Raw genomic sequence first — 16964 nt, 5'->3', positions numbered from 1 at the left:
TAGGTCAGAAGACAAGCAAGGCAATGCCGAAACAGTCCAAACATCACCTATCGGAGCCAACAGGTCCCACTGGGGCTTTGGAAGCTCACAAAATTTCAGGAGCTTCCCATGCAGGGTACAAGTCAGCAGCTGGCTCTTCCAAGCTACAACAGTATCAATGCCATTTTGCATCTTCCCTTTCATTGCCATTCATTGGTCCCACTCCCTCTCCTACTAGCAGAATTCTAGAGCAAACCACCTCCATCCCTAGTGCCCGTTACTCAGCTCCCTCACCTTCCAACTTTCCTTTCCTTACCTCCTGCTTCATTTGCTCAGCTCATATTCTAGCAAAACCCTCATGCTTCTATGAAGGCTCAGCTTATACTACAAACTAGAAAAGGCCTTGCTTCAAATTTTAACGAATTCTTTCAGGAAAAAAAATGAATGTAAAAACTAATGTGACATGAAACTGGTTCCACACTACATGCATACCGTATTGCTTTCCTACACAATTCATCTCCTTTTTGTCTCTTCAGAGACAGGAAATTTGTTTTGAATGGAAAAATCCAGTATTTATTGGAGGTGATAGCACAACCCCTGTTGACTTGAATGGGATCAGAATTTAGTATTTTTCAGTTACTCGAGTAGACCGCTGCTCTCTATCAAAATACATTAGAATTATATTTGCAACTGCTAGCACATTGATGCATAGGTGAAATTTAAGTCAGAAGTTTACATTCTGTTTAAAGAGCTAAAGTTTCTAGAATATTTATTTTTAGTATGTCAGAGAACACCACAGTGAGAAACTCACTGTTCAGCTGTTTTCGTTAATGATTTTATTGTCTGTTCTTAGCCATATCCCCAAGCACTAATTAGAAAACTGCTTTGACACAGAGCTTTAAAAATCGTCAAAGCAGCATAGCTGGAGTTTTTGCCATTCTTGTGACCAAACATTTTCAATAGCCTTTTCAATCTCCCTTTTTTAAAATATTGATTGTGAAAGCTCAAAGCAACTTGGCAGCAAAGCAAGGCTACATCATTAAAGGCAACTGATGTATAAAAGCTATCATCTCAGGGGTTGGGAAGCAGGGGGAGATGAGATTTGAAACTAACATAAAGCACACTCAAATAAACATACATTTTGCTCTGTGGTGCTCCACGGTGGGTCTTCTTTTCCCCAGAAGGGTTAAACAGATCATGTGAGACCTGTTATCCTGCTACCTGTCCACCACAGATCTGAGGTAACTTGTGGGAAACAGCATGGAATTCACAGCAGTCAGCATGATGAGATGGGAACCACTTCAACCAGCCACAACTATTGAAGCCCAAGAGAGGAAAAGACAGCTGTTCATTCACTTCCATTAAATCTCCTACCTGTCACAGAGGAACTTTCATTGGAAACATTTGTCTTCCTGGTTTTGAGAGAGCACTTGCATCAGAATCTCTTGCTGTTTGCAACAGCATCACTCACCTTCTCCAAGGCCTAATCCAGCAGGAGCTGCATTTAATTTTGATCTTTCAGGACAAACTAAACTGGGGAATACCTGCTCTGCGATCCTTGTTGAGACTTAGGTGACAACTAAGTTTATTAAATTCCATGGCAGGCAGGTGGGAACTAGAGGTAGCAGTTGAGTTCAGTAGCTGTGGCCATACAAACTTTTATTTCAGGTGCCTCAAGTGGCAGCTGGACACTTGAACTCTTTTGCAGACCTTTGCCTTTATGATTTGCAAGTCTGTCTTTTTTTTTTTTTTTTTTTTTAATTTGTATTTGCCTGGAAAGTATTTTGTAACTCCACTATCCACTGGCATTCAGCATTTCATGTGATCAGTTCCTAGAGATGAGATTCTCCTCCCATCATCTTATACAGACAGTGGCTTGCGACCACTGGAGTCCATGGATTACACACAAGGCGAAAGATCAGCAGTGAATAAAAAAAAGCAAGGTTACTGTGACGGAACTACCACCTGCTACCACCACTGCAGAGAAAAGGATATTAGTGTGATTATTTTAATAGGAATAAAAGGAGATGTTTACAGGAAAATAGTTACATCAGAATTTATTATCAGTCTCAAGTTAGTATCACATCAGTATCACTCCCCAAAACGTCAGTCACCTCCGCTTCTCCACAAAATTAATGAGATCTGTTTTTGTGCTCAAGGGATAAAAAAAGAAAAAAAAATCTGATTAACTTTTAAACCCAATTTCTTGAAGTGAGGTAAGGTCATGGAGATGCATGTCATTATTAAACAGATTTAGTAATCATTAACACTTAAAATCCCTGTTTCTGGATATGGGAGAAGTCATTGACTGCAGGTACTTAGGATGGTGATCCTGGAACAGCTTTTTCCAACACATTCACACAATCCTTATTTTAGAGAGCATCTGAAAATAGAAAAGAGGTGCTGTGGAACAAAGCACTAGAGGTTTCATAAGGAGATGGCTCGTTACCCCTTTCCCACATCTCAGCATGTACAAACTGTGGTTTGAAAGCTGCTTAATAGCACTTTGTGTACCTTAGGCTATTTGAGCTAACAAGCCTGCCAACCTTTGCATCCATGCAAAACCCTGCTCTGGCCTTTTAACATTTAGCATTCATGTCCTCCCTCCGCTACCACAATAGTTTAGAAATGCATTTTGTTTTTCAAGTAAAGTTGAAACTGCATCCGAGCATGATTGTTGCCAATGCTCATCTCAGCACTGGCATCATTAGCAAAGCTGAGACCACACTGTGCAAACAGTATGACAGATCTGTTTGTCTCATGCTTTAAATATGACGCTTGCTTTTTTGACCACTATTTCATATTTTTCCCAATTTTCAGAAGTAGATCAGCAACTGCCAGAGATGCTAAACTCTCAGGACTGCAAAGCTGCCAGTCTACATAATCCAGAGGCTTGGACAGCTAGCTCGGTTGTTGCTGTGAATACTGAAGGTAAGAGTGGGATCTGTCTGTGGCATAGCCAGAGGATCTGGAATAGACAAAACTCCTGTTGGGGCCCTTGGCAGCAGAGCAGTACTCCGAGATGCTTCCCCTCGGGTTACACCTCTTTCTCCAAGAGGTGCTGTCCCGCTAGGGCCAGGCTTTAGTGCCACATGCTTCATGTTTAATGCATATTTCCTTCACAACTATAGCCTCCCCTCCAGCAAATGCCTCTGCAACAACACTGCTCTCCAACTCAGGCGACTAGCAGTAGCACTGTACAGCAGGCACAGCAGCAGCTGGATACTGCATTATATAGGTCTGTAATAGTCATGCACAGGTATGGATGATACCACGCACAGCTATTTTCTGCACAGCCATGTTTCCTCCACACCTGAATATCCAGTCCTCACGTATGGTCTCAAGTAAGCATTAGTACAAAATCCAGATCAACTCTAGCAGCTGAAGGCATCTAATGCCCAATTACACAGCTGGTCAAGTCCTTACAGACCCTTTTACAGTGTGGTACCTTGAACTTCTGAGTAGAAGACTTTATCCACACCAGCAACTCTGGTAAGGTCTCACATTACATTAAAGTATCCCCCAGAAAAAAATAACCCTATTATACTATACCACTGAAACAGAATTTTCAGGGAATTATTTGGAAAAATCAAAACAACTCAGAGAACGATTCTGCATCTTTCATTGGGATCTTTATCTAAGCAAGTTACTCAAAGAAATATTTAATTACAAAAACATCAATGTAGATATTTTGTCTTTCCTACCAGTTACCAGCACGCAGCCTTCAAGTTTTCCATAAGGCAATGCTGCCCTCTCTTGGTGCAATTTCTTAGCACAATGTTCTTGATACAATTCCTCAGCAAGGTTAGAAAGCGTTTTTTAGGGATGTACTGTTTTTTTTCTCCTTTTGTAGAAAAATCAACGCGTTGAGTTTGAAAAAGAAAAAAAACCAACAAACCTAAACACCCCCACCAGGCTAAAACAAACAAGTAACAGACTTAGTTTTGTAGGGTGTTGATTTAAGAAGGTCACTATCGGTAACAGATTACTGCCAACTTTACAGGATTTATTAGGTGGAGCAAACAGTACTACAAAAACAGTGCATTCTACATTTGCCCTTACAGATTACAGCACAAATATGTACTGTACCTTCTAGCAGAGAAACAGACCATAGACCAGGACAAAAAAATAGTTAGAAAGATTAAAAACAGGTATTTGAAGTGGTTAGAACACAAGCAAAATCACCTTTCAAACCAACGTGTACAGAGACTATTGATTGTACAGACGTGGGAACTGGCAGAAATTACAGATTTTGAAGCAGGAATCAAAACTTCTTGCTAATTTTTTTTACGATACAAACAGTAGCAACAGGTCAGTTTACTTATCAGTCACTGCCTCCTATACAAATTTCTCACCTCCCACTCCTGTATCCCTGCTCCTTTCCCAACCCCAATAAAACAAAAAAGAAAACTTTCTGATCACTTAACAGATATAAAAGCTTGTCCCCACCCTTGTGTAACCTTGCAGTATGGTACTGACATTGCCAACCGCAAGCCGTACACTGCACTGAGTTTGCAAGGCCTCTGCACTGGGTATAGCTGAGCTTTCCTTCACCTCCCATGGGTTTTACTCAGTTTAGCCATGACAGCACTCTCTCCAGCTGACTGTGTCTACAGCTAATCCATTCTACTCATGTTTATCTTTGTGTGGTACAGGCCTAGTTTTATATCTATAGCACTGTTATTGCTGGCAGAACAGGGTAATTATTCTCATAGTGCCGTAGTATAGAAAACGCAGCCCTGGTATGAGAGCAGAAGCCCTGAGAAGTGGGGACACATGAGGAAGTGTAGGTGTGTACCGGCATGGGGTTGCAAGAGATGGGCCCACATTTGGTACTGCAGATGCCACAGCTGTGCACAGCTCTGTAATGCAGTTTAAAAAAAAAAAAAAAAAGACAAGACAAACTGGTCTTTGGATAACAATTTACTGTATCTAACAAACAGATCATCATATAATCCAGGTTTTCTGTAGCAGGAGCTACAGAACAACAAAGAAAGAAGATGCAAAGGCACATTATCCAACAGACAAATAATTCCCAAGCTGATCCTAGGGGAATAAGGAGGAACCAGCAATATCAAAGTATTTTTCCCACAAAGGACTGCAGAGGCACAGAACCGTTACCCTCTCCAGCAGTTACAAGCTGTGGATTTAACACTTCGGGGAAACAGCTTGAGCATAATTTCCGTTTCTTCTTTTAAACTGCATGCACTACAATTTTAACTGTATTACTGTGATTACTACTGTGATTTTTCTTTCCTCTATATGAAAGCACTCTAACTGCACTGTTCTTTTCTGAAGTATCTAATCACGATTCTTAAATTAGACTGTTAAGACCTCTGTAATTGTGCATGTACATATACAGATCCCCTCTGCCTAAAACAATTCTGAGTTTAACATATTCCAAAGACAAAAACTACCTACCCCTTTCTAGGAAGTAGAGATTAGTGACACTCCAGATCTTGACTAGGAATTAGATGACAGCTGCTGTAAAAATGACTACTTTAGTCATGATTCTTTGTATCAGAAGATGGAAACAATCTCTATCTTGGACACACAGGCTGTCAGATTTTTAATAAAGATCTTGCCATTCACCAACACAATTTCAGGAGAGTCTAAAGCAAGGCTCCTGAACTAGTTCGCTTCCTTAAAGAGCCTGAGTTTCAGAGATGTGAGATGAATAGAAGCCACTAGGCTTCAAACATCAAAGTATACAGAAGCCCCAAACTCAACACACTGGTGGAAGAACTCAAAAGAATGTCTGAGAGAAAAAACTACTGAGGTGTGTATCAACAAGAAACCCTGCAGGTCTACTTGCCTGCAAGGAACATTTCTCAGTTTGTAGAGGTCATCCACTTGTACTGAAGATGTTTGAAATTGGGCAGTAGTAAACCCTAATGAATTATTTTTCAGTCCGGACAAAGAGGCTAGCAGAACAGCGAGAAAATACTCATAAAAAGAAAAAAGAGCATTTAAGAAAAAATAGGATTTAGCATGTACGAACACATTTTTGCCCTCTGTTCTTCCAGCCTATGGTCATCAAGGCTGCTTGTGACTACATGAAGGAAGAGCGAGAGAAAATTCAGTGCTTTCTGCAGTGCTTTCACTTCTCTCCAGCACTGAAGCTTTTTGCAAAATCCCCTGGAAAGGCGTTACATAGATTCCTAGTTCTCCGCAAAGATTAGAGCTTTAATAGGCAGATGCAAATTCCTGTAGCTCCCTAGGCAAATCTCATTGAAGCATCACAGAATACAAAGGATGACAATCAGAAGACTCCAGAAAGAAAGTGTTACCATCATGTTAGAAAGCATCGATACATCAGTGTTAATTCTTGGTTCCATACGGACCATAAACATGGTGCAAGCTTGTTGCTGAACAAGCCAGCTTTACCTGAGCAGAGTCATTCAACAAGTTGACACATGCACTGTGAAGCTACAGAAGCCAAAGACAGGTGTTTTATCAAGCCAGACATCCAGATTTCACTGACTTTTACTGAAAGATATCAAGAAGCACACAACTTTAAAGCCTTACTGTTCCAGTTACACTCCAATGACCTTCTCTAAACAAGTTTATGGAAAGGACCTCATAAATGATTCAAGTGTTGTCAAAACAATTAGCAGCTCATTAAGGTGGATTTCTGTATACGCCACCAAGAAGAACATAGTTCCTTTATCTTTTGTAATTGATTAGTAAATCACAAAGATAGAAGCCTTCAGTTTTACTCAATTACATGAATGATGGAAGGACACACTCTTGAGTAGATATGGATTAATATTTAATGAGTTAAAACGACTTTAATCAGAACATACCACATTTCATTATATTCCCTATTTATTTTCAAATTGACAAGTAAAATGCATTTTAAAAAGCAGTTTAGAGAAGAAATGACAGCATTTTCAAAAAAGAAAATAGACTATGTTTCCAGCACTTAAGCAAGAAACAGTGCTCAGCTGAACATATATGCTCAGGTTTGTTTCAACTAAAACTGTTTCCCCAGTTTTTGGGAGGTAGCTGTTCAGTCTTTCCTGAACACCATGGGATTAAAAACACCAGGTCTTGTGAAAAGACTGCACTGGTGTCAAGTCCTCCTCCATACTAAAGAGGAGAAAAATCCCTGAAAATTCCAGCTCATCACATCTTTCCTTACAGTGACCACAATTACAGCATTGATAGTCAGTGTAGCCCACCTTGTACTTTTCCTTTAATTGGTAAAAAAAAATAAGGCTGCCACCAAGACAGAGTTTCAGCAGAAAGTAATACTTGCTAGTAGTTGCTCCCCACCCTTGCTGTTCTTACCTCAAAGTTCTCCTTATTTATTTTGACCCAGATAGTTGCTCTGTTGAAGATAAAAAAAAAAAAAAAACAAAACCACCAAAAAACCAACCCTCAGTATTTAGCAAAAAAATCAAAAACACATGAAACTGTTCTTGAGCATATAGCTCATCTATAGGTTCTAGGCTCGCTAGAAAAAAACAAATTCTCCAGCCAAGTACTTCAGAAGTAGTGCTGGGCCCAAAACAGCTTTCCTGTGTCATGAATAACATCTCAACTTTCAACCTTTGTTAAAAAATTCAAGTTTTAGCAAAAAGGTGTATTACTCCTGAAATTCAAGAATAGCTTTTATTAAGAGGTTACTGACCTAACTATGAACTGGCACCTTAATTTCCAAACAACCGAAAATACTTGCACAAAACCAGAGAAATTCAAACAAGCAGAAACCACCAAAACAACCCCCCATTTTATTGCAACAATGTCCCCATCATCAACTGATACGGCAAAAATTAAGTTTTATTTCATTTTTAATTTCTATCTTTTTATTTATGCAAATATAAATTCAAGAGTGTAAAATAAATCCACATATAAAACACAGAAGAAACATTCTCTTTCAGTGACTCCGAAAAAAAACTTACATACTGAAGAATCATGACAAGTCATCCGCTATTCATTTTTCCAAGTATACAGGCATTAAAGAATGCAGAAATTTATTCTCCAAAAGCATCCTGTATAAAGTCCTCGAAGTACTTAAGTAATATTTAGTCATCTCATACTCTTGAGCTTATAGATGTAGATTCCAAGAAGAGGAGAGACAAAACCTCAAACTTCCGATTATTTAAACTCCATCTAAAATAATCCATTTAAAACAAGATTATGTTCAATTCTTATAGCTGAAGCATCACAATTACTTTATTAGTATAATTATTTTGGAAAACTTTCATAGTAGTTTTTCCTGCTTTTAAAATAAAGTCAGAATATTTATTTCACGTAGTTTTTACTTATACTGTAAATATATTGCGGAAAGTAACTCCACATGCTGGTACAACAGGCCTTCATGAAGTTCCACTTAAACATTACTATGATGTACCTTAAAAAACAGGGACTACAGCATGAAATGCATAATAAAGAGTCAGTCTCATGGGATTACATATTATCTTCCTTCTCAGATGCAACAAAATGCTTACGTGTTTTGAAGTCAATATTGGACTGTTAGACCACATGAACATTGGCTGGTTACAACCTGGACTAGGAACGTTGACCGTTTCAGAAAGATGTGATCATTTTGTTTCTATTGTGCAGGATATTTCAATAGGAATTCTCTTCACTGGGTCCAATAGGCATATGTTACCAATGATTGCGGCTTTTAATGCGTATCATGCCGAGTTCTCAATAAACACTGTTTTCCCTCATGGTTACGTTACAACAGAATGAAGAAATCAAGATAGTAAAAGCAAACAAAGTTAAAAATGAGAACTGCAAGTAACTTCACAACTAGAAGAGGAAAAATCATAGATTTAAATCAGCACTATTGTGGGTCCCCACAGTTGCACTGCTACTCTTTAGGCTTCCAAAAGATGTGTATATTTTATAAATATTTGTGTGCTAAGAGCCATGCTCAGAAACAAAATATAGGCTAGCACAAGTCTACCTTCTTGGAGATGCATGTTAAGTATAAAATTCACTTACTAAAGTGCATTTGCTTAACAAATTCTAACTTCTACTATTATAGCTATCCCAATAAGCAATACAAACTAAACTTTGTTGAAATTCTACCTCTACTTAAAAGCAGTAAATATAGATGACTGAAATCTAAATTACAATCTTTTATTACCAAACATTTTGACTCAATGTTGTGAACTGTAGAAATAAAACGTACTGTCCTAAACTTCTCACAAATGAGGAAGTACCTCTAGTTAGAAATACTGAAAGTGTAGAACGGAGTAAAATATAAGCAGAGCTGAAGTAAGCATTGCTTTGCTTCTTATTCAATATGGTGTTTAAGGCTCTGAGAGAAGCTGTTAAGTTTCCTCAAGATCTTTTGGCAAAAGAAATAAATGCAGAAGTAGCAGGGTCATCTGACATTTCAAAACTTCTATTTTCTTATTTCGTTAAAGCCAGCTCGTTCAGTGTCTGTATACATTTATTGCACTTGTGTTGTTGGAATACATCTATACCAACATAGTAATAATGATTGCAACAAAGCCATAGTAAAATAAACTTTAAAAGAGTCTGATTTCGGACATTAGAGGATAAGTGTCTGCATGTTTAAGGTGTTCCCCTAGTAATAATAAATACAGACAAATTGTTCATCAAGTCAGATGCACGTTCAACAATTATTTAGCATATATAAAATTTCACTCATCCTTTCATCAATACAAATCTGTTAGGGATCAAAAAAAGACTTACCATGCAAAATATTGATTAGTGCTGCATAATGGAATATATATTTCTATCAGAGTTAAAACAGCATTTTCAAAATTTAAAGAAAATAGATTTTTAAAAAGGGATTCTACTGTTGAATGCAAGTCTTCTTTGTAGCAAAGACAAGATAGAGATAAGTTATGATTTATCGCTGTACTTCAGTCTCGACGAAAGACTAATAATAATTTGTCCACCTACTTCTTAATAAATGCTACATTTTCAAGAATAAAGGAACTATCAGTAGGCATTATTTCTACTTAAAACAAGTTATTTCTCTCTGTAATAGGTCAAGTATGCTTTTAAAGATTCAGGTAATGGTAGACTCATAATTTTCTCTCTCAACAGATTTCGAGGCGGCTCTTCTGGCTTCAAGGCCTCACTGTGATCTTTATCCTCCTCCTCTTTGTTATCATCTTCCATTCTTTCATCTTCTTCACTATCTAGAGGCTGAGGAATGAGCTGATTACCGACAAACACATAGGTGTTAATCCTGCGTCTACGACATCTTCTGCGTTTTCTTTTTGGAGGAGCCTTCTGAGTAATACCCTTGGCTTTCATCTCCTCATTTATGAAGTTTCTAAGGGTACGTCTGATATATATTCGAGCTAGGTCCTGGAGATTCCTAACAGCACATGGAGCTAAAAAAAAAAAAAAAAAAAGTTATACTAAGTGAAATTTCCCTCTAGTGAAAAAAACTAGCTGCAAGGCAGTAAGAGTAATGTCCAAGAACAATAGAAATTTTAGTACGTGATACAATATGCAAATGAAACAAAGCTAGATAGAGCCACCCTGACAAACCTTGTGGCACAGTCCAAGAAATTAAGAGGTCTTTTGACAGATATGCAGGACAAACAGAAAGCATGAACAGATTATCAGAATAAATTTAAGAAAGCATACCACAAATACTGTCATCTTTTAGCACCTGACAAGTCTTGGGACCTACTGCTGGCAATGTTTTAAGAACCTACTGCTAGGAAACAATTTCTACCTCTGTGTCACATTTGTTTAGGCAAGTGCCTTTTTTCTGCTTCCTTATTCTACTCACTATACTTTCCCCTACTTCCTACTAAATTCAACTGATGAGGGAGGACCATGTTGACTTCACAGCTGATCAACCAGGTAAGTCACCCATATCTTTGCAGCAGAAAAGGAATCAAAATTACTGAAGTCCTGAAGACAAAAAGCAGGTAAGAAAAAGCCAAAACCCACATATTTTCCCATGACAGACAAGCAGCTGATGACCAAGTATTGCTGGGCTGGTGGATGCCTGCCCCAGATGAGCAATGGCTAGCTAATTTCAAGGAAAACAAAATTCAAGGAGTACACCAGCCAAAAGTGCAGCCTGTTCAACTTTTTTGCTTGTAATTTTTCTTCCTATACAGAGCAGCATAGAAGTAATGGGGACTACAGCAACAAAGAAGTTAGTGAAGAAATAGTTTTTGATAATTACACTTCCAATACTGCATTCAGCTTAAAAAACACTATGCATTTCAAACAAAATCTGTTTATACACTGATTTTAGCTGCATGCTAGTTACTCAGATCTGAGACAGAAAGGGCATTTATGAATGACAACACTGATATCAGCTAACACCAACAGAAATTTTTCAAAAGCCCCATTTGTTTAATATAAAACCAACTCAAAATTCAAGAACAAAACCCCATCTAACCATCAAAACCACATTTATAATACCAGGCTAAACAAGCCATGATTGCAGATCATATGTCAATTATAGTAAATGAAAACAGAAGGTATATAAAGTTAATGGACTAACAGACATTTGTCTAATATAAAGAACTGTGTAAGAGAGACTTCATAAAATCAGAATAACAAAAAATTTCCTTCAGAAGAGAATGGAACAAAATTTTGAAATGCTGTGTCCTGAAAAAGGTGTGAAAGTAGTAAGCTCTCAGCTTTATCCTGCAAGATAATATAAAACAATCACATTATTTTCAGTGCTAGTTATGCTTGATTATATTCTATTTGATTTTGAAGACAACAGCATCTAAAAAGTTTAAAGACAAAGCTCCTCACAGTCATATCCCAGATCATAAGCCAGAATTAGTAACTATCAACAAGTCATAATGCATAAAGGAAGTCAAGGCCTAACAGTCCTAAACTTCTGTTCAGAAATGCCAGACACAACAGACACACAGAAGACAGCATAAAGAAAATGAGGTTTTAGAAAGCTTCAGACTTGCTCTATTAACAAATATTAACAACAAAAAAAACCCCACAAAAAAAGCCCACTTGATAGGTAGGAAGGACAGCTAGGCAGGAAGTCCTAGAGTAATATAAAATCTGTTTGAATACGGAAATATTCAGGAGATACCTAAAGAGAACTTCAAATAACAGAAGTAGCCTTAAGTTCTGCCGATACTCATCAATTTAAGCCAAACTGACCAAGAAATACAACTCATTTTTTGTTTTGATTAGTGATCTTAAACTTGATATTTTAATTTAATTGTATTGATAAACACAGTAAAATTTCATTGGATCTAAGCCATTTCATCTTTTCTCATTCATTATGATTAAATAAAAAAGAAAATCAAGATTTCAATAAAATCTATCATTACCAGTGATGTACTTGGGTTCATGATCAGTTTTTAGTACATACAGTACTGTGGGTCACCACAAGTTCACTTCCCACACAAAGTTAAGCATGAAGCTATGCAACCATTTTAACATCCTGCTCAAATGTAAAACTGAGATGAAGAGTATTTACCTTACCAGTGCTAGTTGTGCTTGACATTTATCACATAGCATACAGTCTACCCAAAGGCAGAGTTCATCCTTGCTCGCAATATGCCACACAGCTGTAACCATTCTGGTGTTGAATAAGCCTTCTTAAATCATTTACACCAAACATGAGTATCTGAGTATTGTTTACTGCCAATCTGTCTTACGTTTTTTTCCTAAAAGCGTTAGTCAAACTATTCAAATTATAGGTACTATTCTGTTTTTAAATGAGAGGAACACGATGCAATTTTTTGATGTTTAATGTCTGGTTCTTTCTAATTGTCTAGTAGCAGCAAACTGTGTCCTAATTAACTAAGTTGGTAAAACGATCCTTTAACAACACCTCTGTAGTTTTCTATGAGGAAAAAGATTCTACTCTGAGAATGACTAGCTGACAGGTATTTTACTACACCCTATGAAAATATGACAGTTGTAACTGCAATCTATATGTAACGTCACATGTGTCAGAAGGCATTCAAGGGTTGTCCAGAGTATGGCACAGACTCCACGTTTACTTAGTAGTGACATCTGCAGTTTCTGGCCACAGTTTGCAGAAGGAAAATGTTTACTGACTACTCTGAACTGAAGATAATTTATCGGTATGTGGATTTGAAATAAGTAGACATCACTGCTGTAAAAGAAATTAGCCACAATTTTTATTTCTTGCACTTCATATCACTACTTTTTACAGTGCCCCACTGAGCAGTGGAAAGAAGCGTATCTTACTGATTTCATTTTACTGTGCATCTTCAAGTCCCTAAAGTTTGAGGGGGTTTAAATCTTACTAAGTAATGCCAACTTAATAGCACATTTGTTTGTTATTTTTCTCTGCTCACTAAAAAGTAATTTTGAAATTCTTAAACTACTTACAGGAAACACCTTTATTGTACTGCAGTTCAGTTCTGAATGCTACTGGTCTGCACTATTTTCATTGTGAAAATTCAGGAATGGTCATAGAACACACTTGAAAATCCTCTTTATCTTGTAAGGAATTAGACTGCAGTAAATCATAGTAAGACCAGCAAGTTTGACAAGCTACCTCTGTATTTTACTGTCAGTCATTATACAGTCTATCTATTATGGACTACATCTAAAGCAAAGAATGGACAAAAAAAATAATCTTGCATTAACAAGTTATTTTCAGGAAATAATTTCTGAGGTCTAAAAAAGCAAGTGTTGAAACAACCAGAATTAATTATTTCTGAAAAAAAAAAGAAAAAAGAAAAAAAGAAAAAAAAGGATCTATACTTTCAACAAAACCCGTAAAGGTAACTATAATAAGGAACTAACCTTGGCAAGCTCACATACAGACTCAAAATTAATAGCCAGATCAGCAGCTACAGGTAATGCAACCTGACAGGACATCCTGGACTCCTGAAGGGTTTATACCTGTTTTACAGTTGAGAAGTGTGCATGGAGGCAAGAAACATGACAAGAGGACAGGGGAATTCTTTCCCTTTGGTTAAAGGTTAACAGAACAACACAGGAGAGAAAAGCTATTTTCTATTGTCTTTGCTGGGCTTATTTAGGTGTCCACATGCTACTGAAGCTCTGTGTATTATCCTACTCCTAGACCTAACTACTCTGACAGAAATTTTCAACCCTGCACCTTTCTCTGCCACTTTTTTCCCCTTCCCTTATCTTGGCAACAGTTGTACTTTCAGAGACCTTTTCTAAGTATCTTTACTCACCTAATTCAAAGCATTGCAATTAGAAAGCCAACCCCCATGACTAACAAAATACAGCTAGGCATCATTGTATCAGTTGCAGACAGACACAAACACACTCAACTATTTAATATCCTACCATACACCACTGCTGCACAGTTTAGACCTGCTCCTTTCATTTTGGGGGGGAAGAGAAGAAATATTTTTCTCATGGAGAGCATCAGGAAGTTAGCACTCCTGACAGACAGCTTCCTATTTTATCTGTACCTCACTAGAAATAGAGAAGCTGAACCTAAAAGGAAAAGAAGTCTGGAAAATAAGCTGGAAACACTGTATAATTTTAATTCAGGGCATTAATCGTTCAGCAACACAGAACATGTGTCAGGAGCACAAAAAAGCATCAATAAGCTCCTGCTTTGCTAAACTGTTATGCTTCTGTTCTATGACATTATGTCTGTATAGCATAGCCTACCTACTTCCAGACCACCACCAGCACGCGCTGTAACAACCCGTCAAGGCAAAGGGAGTGAGCACAAACGACACTTACGCAGTCCCACAGTGTCATGTTTGCCGTTGTCATTTCTGTTAGGTTGCACTAGTGGAGCAAATGAAACAGCAAGGATATTTTTACTTTCCCACGTGTTCTGTCCTGTTCTCAAGATCTGTGTTAGCTGCATAAGAACAACAACAAAAATAATCAGTAGTTACATTTTTGTCATTCTCAATACTATTCAGACTGGCATTCAAATACACTACTAGTTTCATTTGCTTCACAATTAATTTATAAAGACTGCTTTATGAACAGAAAGGACTTTCATATTCCTTGAAATTGTAATTGTTCACCTGAGTACCAAATAAGGCTCTTTAGCAATGGGAAGAGATGCAGCAGGAAAACAAAGGCCCAAGGTAAGTTTTGCTCTTTCTGATTTTTCCAAAAGATCACAGAATAAGTTGGAAGCAACCTCTGGAGTCTCCTGCTTGAACAAGACCAACTTCAAAGTTAAATCAGGCAACTCAGATTTTCTGATGAAGTTAAAAAGATCTTCTAGGACAGATTCCCCAACCTCTCTAGGCAGCCTGCTGTAGCGATAACTGTTGTAGTTGGGTTGGTTTTTTTTCCCCATATGCAGGCAGAATGCCCCCTTGCTGCCATTTGTAACATTCTTCTTTCAGTTTGCTATGTACCTGTGAGGAGCACTGGACTCCAGTCTACCAGCTAAATTCTCCACCCTTTTCAGAAGTCAAGTCAGGAATTAAATGTTCCCTTAGCTGTTTCTCTGCAGGCTAGAGTAACACAGATCTTTCAGCTGCTCCTTGTACTTTACATGCTCAATCCCCCTAACCATCTGTATATAAGGTAGAAATATTCACAGTTTTGATTTTGCTTTTGAATTGTGTCTACCTCTAAGTTGGATTCCATAAATTTCGACTGACAATATCTTAGTCCAATAAATACTAAAAAAATACTTACGGAACTGAATCATGCAACTATGTTTAAATCACTTTGGTATTTTGAGAAAGCAGATCCAGAAATAATTATCACATTATGTAAGATAGAGTAACTAGCATGTTTAGCAACAAGCATTTTAGTAATTATCCATATTTAGGAGGACATCAGCCTGAGTCACATAATCTGTCTTAATTTCCCTATTAGTAAAACAGGGAGGTACTACTTACCTTCGTAAAGCCTTTTGACATCTAAGGATTGAAAGTGATAAAAGTGCGAACGTATTATTAAAATAATACACCTGTCTAAAAAAAACATTTCATCTAACACAGTAAAACAACACTGGAAACTGCTGAAAATAATGTCATGTTGTTTCCTCCCCTAGCAATGTTCCACTAATCACAGTTATTTCCCATTTCTGACACAAATTCTCTGGTTTAGAGGGTGGTTTCTTTGTTTCAAAGCAAATCTGGGACTAGTATAACTGAAATACTATGAATGGAGTTTAGTTTCAGTGAAGACAGTTTTGCCACCGACTTTGTTGGAAGCAGGATACTGATGTTTTCCTACGAGTTTAAGGGAAAACCTTTCAAGACCATTAAAAAAGACTAGTATCTGCTTAACTGCAACAATACACTGAATCACAGTATTAGTTGAATGTTAACTTAGTCAAATATACATTTAAAAGCATTCCTTAAATTATATATTTCTCATACTAAAAGATAAAAAGGGGAAATTGTCACTAAGTCACCTGATCTTCTATAGGCATTACTAAAATGCCTCCCACTTTCAATAAAATTTTCATGTAGTTTTCATGGTCTTTCTGGACTCCAGCTCCACAGTAAATCCGGTCATATTGATGACTGTCTGAGGCTATTTCCAAACAATTACCAACCACAAAGGCAGGTTCACAGAACTCAAATCTAAGGGGAAGAAAAAACAAAAGAGGGGACATTTCAAATGAGGATTTTTAAGAAAAGCCAGTCCAGATAGAAACAGAAAAATATTTTTCATACCTTCCTTTATGTAATGAAGAAAAATTAGCATACATACTCTAAAAGTCTGTAGTTAGGCAATACTACTTGAAAATAATGGGATTTTTTTCTGCTACATCAGGGACCAAAGAAACATTCTTAAGCAGTTATAATTATGTATTATGCAAAACAGAAAAGGCCTCAAAGCAATAAGAGACTTCCTAAGTGCAAGTAATTAGATTTGTTTAAAGAAACCTTACAAGCCATACAACAGAAGTGCCTATAAAACAGTAAATTCATCAACGACATGTGATATCCAGGCTGTTTGATAAATATTGAAACAGTTAATTTCCTAATAGCCCTCCCTCTATTTTTTTTAAAGATCAGGCTTTTAAAAGACTTGTTTTCCCCTAGCTCCCAATTTTCCACCTTGAGCCCAATCCACTTTTCCCAAAGAAAGGAATT

At 37.3% G+C, this 16964-nt stretch overlaps 1 protein-coding gene across 7 annotated transcripts in view; it reads right to left on the bottom strand.

Moving 5' to 3' along the window:
- Positions 1 to 7757: 7757 nt before the first annotated feature.
- Positions 7758 to 16964, bottom strand: part of PCMTD1 (protein-L-isoaspartate (D-aspartate) O-methyltransferase domain containing 1) — a 46764-nt gene continuing 37557 nt past the window's right edge. For all 7 annotated transcript variants that reach the window (XM_055704154.1, XM_055704150.1, XM_055704155.1 and 4 more), the window contains 3 exons: positions 16277 to 16448; positions 14626 to 14749; positions 7758 to 10310 (listed from right to left, as the gene is read on the bottom strand). In XM_055704154.1, coding sequence (XP_055560129.1) covers positions 9940 to 10310; positions 14626 to 14749; positions 16277 to 16330 — 549 coding nt within the window. In that variant the 5' untranslated portion in view covers positions 16331 to 16448 and the 3' untranslated portion in view covers positions 7758 to 9939. The remainder of the gene's footprint in view (positions 10311 to 14625; positions 14750 to 16276; positions 16449 to 16964) is intronic.

The sequence above is a fragment of the Falco cherrug genome, chromosome 3 (genome assembly GCF_023634085.1).
Source record: "Falco cherrug isolate bFalChe1 chromosome 3, bFalChe1.pri, whole genome shotgun sequence".
Classification (NCBI taxonomy): domain Eukaryota; kingdom Metazoa; phylum Chordata; class Aves; order Falconiformes; family Falconidae; genus Falco; species Falco cherrug.
The sequence above is the reverse complement of the archived record's forward strand: the minus strand, read 5'-3'. Positions and strand labels throughout refer to the sequence as shown.